Consider the following 5,434-nt stretch of genomic DNA (forward strand, 5'->3'; position numbering starts at 1 on the left):
TTGTTCCTGTGGTTCTTGAAATATAATGAGTCATCACCTTTTGTATTTTCCAGATGGCCTATGAACTGGAGCCTTTCTGTGATAGCCAGTGGGATGCCAAAAGCTCTAGGGAATTTTTTGGCTCGTGGGATGGGGTGTACAAGAACCTCTCGCTTCATCATCAGTTGGATCAGAAACAAATAGAAAAGATATTTATCCGGGTGAGTCCCCCACGTGTATGCACAGCCTTGTTCAGGAGACCCATCTGCCTTTACCCAGGTTCTAAAGATCTTCTTTCAAGAGAGGCACCATCTGGTTTTGCAGCTGGACAGTGCCTTGTCAAAGGCACCATGGTTTTCCAGGCTGGCCCAAAGGAAAGCCCCCAATGGTGTCATTCTTCCAACAGATGATGAGCTGTTTGAGTGGCTGAATGACAAGTATGAGCATTGCAAGCCTGCGCGGACATCCAAGGACCATCTCTTTACCTCAGAGATGTCTGATTTCTTCAAGCTGGCCAGACTGGCTCACAGTCGTCTTGCGTATCCTCTGGAGGTCTCAAACAGGGGCTATCAATCAGACTGGTTCCAGAAGCTAGAAGCTGATGAAGATGTGCTCAAGGCTATCAAGAAACCTGGCAAGCCCAAGGACTACTATGATTCTTGCCTCAACATCATGCGCTGCGACCTCTGGCCCCTGATCAACTCTGCCATGTGCCACACTGTCCACACCCTGCTCTGGCCAGTTGCTAACGAAGTGGGTAATCGTGACGGTACAGCTGCCACCAGAATGGCTCGTCTAATGTGGCTGCATGAGGAGGTCTTCTCTTTCTACTTTGGTCATGAGGCAGCCTGGCAGCTAAAGGAGGCTGTCTTCTCCCATGCTATCAAGCCCCTTGTGAAAGACGCTACTATGGAACAGTTCTTTTGGGACTCTTATGCAGAAAGGCCTGAGGAGACTATTGAGGTGGAAGATTCCAATACTGCCATCGGCATCTCAGAGTCAGCAAGCCTCCAAGAGCAGCAGGCCAAGGCTCTGCAAAAGGTCTTTTCCTTGTTCAAGACACCAGGGTTGGGTGGGGTTCCCAGAGATGGTGGCTCTGCTGTGTATCATCCAGAGATGGCCAAAGCTCTCATCAAGTTTGCCAAGGTGAGTGAATACAATGAGCCATGACTTGTTGTATTTTTACTGATTTCTTGCCCTGAAGAATGTCGCTCCATTCTTTATAAAAGAGGATGTCTTCTACGCTAACAACAAGACTGGGCCTCCTCATGATGTCTCAGAAGCTGAGGTAGAGTGGTGGCTGGGCAAGCATGGGTTTACCAAACTCAAGGTGGCTTCCAAAGAGCAAGTGGAGGCATATTGGAAAGAAGATCAGGAAGACTCTGAGGATTCCCCAGTTGTCCTTGTGGCTCCTCCTCCCCTGCCTTCTGAGTTTAAGAAGATTCAGAAGAGGAAAGAGGCACATGAAAAGGTGATGGCAAAACTGATGCATGGTCCCATGAATTTTGTCCCCTGGATCAAACCTGGCAAGCAGGCTCCTAAAGCCTCATCTGCCTCCACCACTTTGCGAACTTCTTCTGGTACCAGCTCTCCTGTCTCTCCACCTGATCCTGATCAGCCTGGTGATCCCAAGGAGGGCTCCTCAGAGGCTACTGGCCTTCAGAAGAAGAGAAAGAGGGCCAATCCTCCCAAGGCTACCAAGACCAAGAAAGGCAAAAGCAAGACAGCAGCCAAGCAGCAGCCCAAGTCAGCTGAATTTGTGGAAGACAGTGACTCTGAGGAGGAGCAACCCTTGGCCAAGATGGCCAAGGGTCAGCCCAAGTCAGCAGAATTTGTAGAAGACAGTGACTCTGAGGAGGAGCAACCCTTGGCCAAGGTAGCCAGGATTGGCAATGCTCAGGGTGGCAAGGCAGGTCAAGATGGAGCTGGAAAGGTAGGACCTCAGGATGGCATTGTGCCAGAGTTGCAGCCACAGCCATCTGCCAACCCAGGGCAAGATACACAGACTCTTGGTCAGTCATTCCTCTTGCTCCCTCCATCTGTTTCAGTGGCACTGACATTCATGAAACTCAGATGGAATGGAGATCACTTATGATGAGCAAATGGATGAGGAAGTCATCAAGGAACTAGAGGGTGAGGTACAGCAACAGGCTCAGCCCAAGCCTCCCTCTTGTCAGTGAAAATATGACACTTGGATTGGTTTATGACATTTCTCAGTTTGTTACACAGCTCTTGAGCAACTTGACACTTCTGTTCAGGATGTCCACACCCTTACTGTAACAAGGATAATAGGTAGAATTCTGCTGTAATTACTCAGACCAGTGGTTGATCACATGTAATTGTTCAGCTCCATTTCTCTCATGGAAAGGTCCTTATCAGGTGCCACTCCAGCACATTTTGGATATGCAGAAAAGTGGTATTTTTGGTGCGCACCCGTGGCTATTGACTCTCTTCTGCCCAGTGTTCTGACACTTTTTCCAGGCTGTGGCTTACCCCTAGGTATGAAAATTCGCATATGATTTTCAAATATATAGGTTTCCCTTCATGGAACACTTCTTCTTCAAGGTGATGTAGTCCGCATCAAGAAACCAGGATGTATGTTTGCGCTTGTCTGTGCATTATTTGTCCTGGTTGCTGATGTCACATTCTTTCAAAGATAATAGTCCGTTCCAAAGACCCACCTCTGATCCAGCCTTTCACATCACTGCTCTTATGAGGGCTATCATGCTGAGTGCAACATATATGGTTTATCAGGCTGGGTGTACCTGGCCTTTCAGTAAGTCCCTCAGAAGATCATGGCTGAATCAAGGCGTAATGAAGCATTGCTGCAGAGAGTCCAGTTGGCGGGCCTCCTGCCAAGCAATTTGCCTACTGTGCGGAGTTTGATGGTGAGTGGCGTTCATGCTAGTTGTGACAAATATCCCTCTCACTTTGATTGTTAGCGATCAAACTTGTTCAAGAACAGTATTTTCCAAACAGTCCCATGATTGAGCCTGCAGATATTCCACTCCGTACTTTGGACAATCCACCTTGGGACGAGTGGGAATTCTGTTGCGTCCCTGACTATTCTGAGCAGCTAGCAGGGTTATATGAGGATGCCTATGAACATCTGCTTGCAAGTCTGGGGCTGGTGGAAAGTGATAAATACAGCCTTGTCCAAAGGTTCCCAGCACCGGTTGCAGAAGACTTCACACGCCGCCTCTACCGCTACACCCTCTATCGATCACCTCAAGTTTTGCACGAAATGGCGGAAAACCCAGGTACTGTCTTCTTAGGCCTGCGGCGGGTTGCCATTATAAACATGGTCTTGCTCGGTATGTTTGCATTGCCTTCAAGGGTCCTACAATGGGACTCACACCTTTTCCCTCACCTTTGTTCCTCCATAGCTCACCCATGCTTTCCACCTGAAGCATATCAGGACAACAGAAGAGAGCATGGACAGGCTCAGCATTCCATGGGACCCAGCATCAGCGGATCAAAGACAGACATAGGCCACCACGCCACCATACGATAAAGCACCAGGCACATGCACACCAATGTCCCCTTCCACTCTAGTTCCCATCTCAGCTAGCTATCATGACATGACCCTACAATCCCAACAAGTGCTGTATGTTGTGTGCAATGTTATTCATGAATGTGATGTCAACCTTGAAGTGAAAGCTTTGCTTGATAGCCTTTGCACGCATGGCTTATATAATGTCAGTATGCAACTTCTAAATCAGAAATACAACAGACAATCCCTATTTGTATTTTTATGTGCTCCTAAAGTTGCTTGCATTTCATGCTTCTGACATTTGTAAGCCAGTGTATGACGCACCCAATGGCTTTACCAATTTTGGTGGACTGCCTGATTCAACCACTCGTGAACAGCAACCAACACGGCTGTGACTCACTTTGGTGCATCATCTCGCCCTCATTCATTGGCCACAAACAACGTGAATTAAGAAGCAGCAGGCTCAAGTCCACAGTTCATTTTCCGTGCATTTCCAACAAACTAGGTGTTGGTTGGAGACAAACCTGCAACGAGTTCAATGTGGCTGCCTGAATCACCCAATGGCAACACTCACAAGCAAGTCTTGTTATGCACCGAACATGCCCATGTTAACGGTTTATTTTCTGCACATTTACAGCGCACTGCCTGATGTTGGAGGCAGAATTGCACCGACTTCAATATGAATTCCTGAATCATGAAATTCCTACACTCACAAGCCAGTCTTGTTACGCACTGAACACGCCCATGTTAACCGTTTATTTCCTGCACATTTGCAGTGCACTGCCTGACATTGGAGGTGTCGATTGGAGGCAGAACTGCACCGATTTTAATGCAGTTTTTTGAATCACCCAATTCTCAGGGGTCCGAAGAAGTCTCATTAAGCAGTGAACATGCCCATGTTGGTGTCATGTCCCTGACTATTTCAAGGAACTAGCAGGGTTTTATGAGAATGCGTATGAACATCTGCTCACACGTCTCAAGCTGGTCAAAAGTCACAAATACAGTCTCATTCAGAGGCTACTACTGAAAGTTGAACGACATTTTACACGTTGCCTTTACCACTAGACTCCATTGCCTCAGGAAATCCCAGTCACAGCCACTTTGGGTCTTTGAAGCAGACCTCAGGAAGTCCATCATTGCTGGTGTAGATACCCGTCATGGTCTCCATGGCCTCCATGGCTATGAACATTAGCAATGGAGGGTGTAACACCTGCCCAAGTATCACCACCATACAGATTGTTACAGTATAAGTTGTTGCGTGACAGATGTATAACCTCCAAATAGGAAATACAAAAGAGAACGCCCTCTGTATTTTTGTGTCTGTATCATCTTGCCATTTCCAGCATCTAGTATTTATAGAGAGTCCCTCTGACAAGTCTCAGGTTTTTTCAACCGCTCCATCAACTTCCAGCATAGCATACCTCCTTTGGCAGCCACCAGTGGTACTACAGCTCTCTAGTGTGCTACGTCTTTCAGATCAAGTTTCCCCAGCTTGAGTTGGTATCCTAGGGTCCTACTATACCTTTGCGGATATTGTCCACATCCGCAGACCACTCTTACCCCTCTGACTTTTCAGGCTTTCAAATTTATGTTGCTCTGCAGCTGTCAATTGTGCAGTTATGTTAATTGCAGAATCCTACCACCAACCTGGACTGCAGAGTGTATCTTATGTGTATCAGCAGTGTCTGTCACCTTCAACGCTTTTCCTGGGACATGAGTGTGCTAAAAGTTAAGTCTCAACGCATATGTTCTCTATTCAGGATGACTACAAATGAGCCACACTATTTTCTTGTTATCAAATAGACAAATTGGCCAGATTTCCTGGTCCTAAAACATGTTTAGAATATGACGTTGTTGCAAATCATCCAACCCAATCATAACCAAGCCCTGTATCATGGCATGCGTAACAGGGCCGATGTGCTCAGGATTATTCAACCAGAGGTGCCTCCTCTCAGTAGATGA

General features: G+C 47.1%; 1 protein-coding gene across 1 annotated transcript; it reads left to right on the top strand.

Moving 5' to 3' along the window:
- Window positions 1-471: 471 nt before the first annotated feature.
- GLOTRDRAFT_134136 (uncharacterized protein) lies at window positions 472-2,159 on the top strand (the record flags this gene model as incomplete). The annotated part of the gene is made up of 3 exons (XM_007873123.1): window positions 472-1,125; window positions 1,184-1,991; window positions 2,053-2,159. The coding sequence occupies 3 exons, from the start codon at window positions 472-474 to the stop codon at window positions 2,157-2,159; spliced, it is 1,569 nt and encodes a 522-aa protein (XP_007871314.1).
- Between the last annotated feature and the right edge of the window lie 3,275 nt (window positions 2,160-5,434).

The sequence above is a fragment of the Gloeophyllum trabeum genome, assembly GCF_000344685.1.
Source record: "Gloeophyllum trabeum ATCC 11539 unplaced genomic scaffold GLOTRscaffold_00027, whole genome shotgun sequence".
Taxonomy (NCBI): Eukaryota; Fungi; Basidiomycota; class Agaricomycetes; order Gloeophyllales; family Gloeophyllaceae; genus Gloeophyllum; species Gloeophyllum trabeum.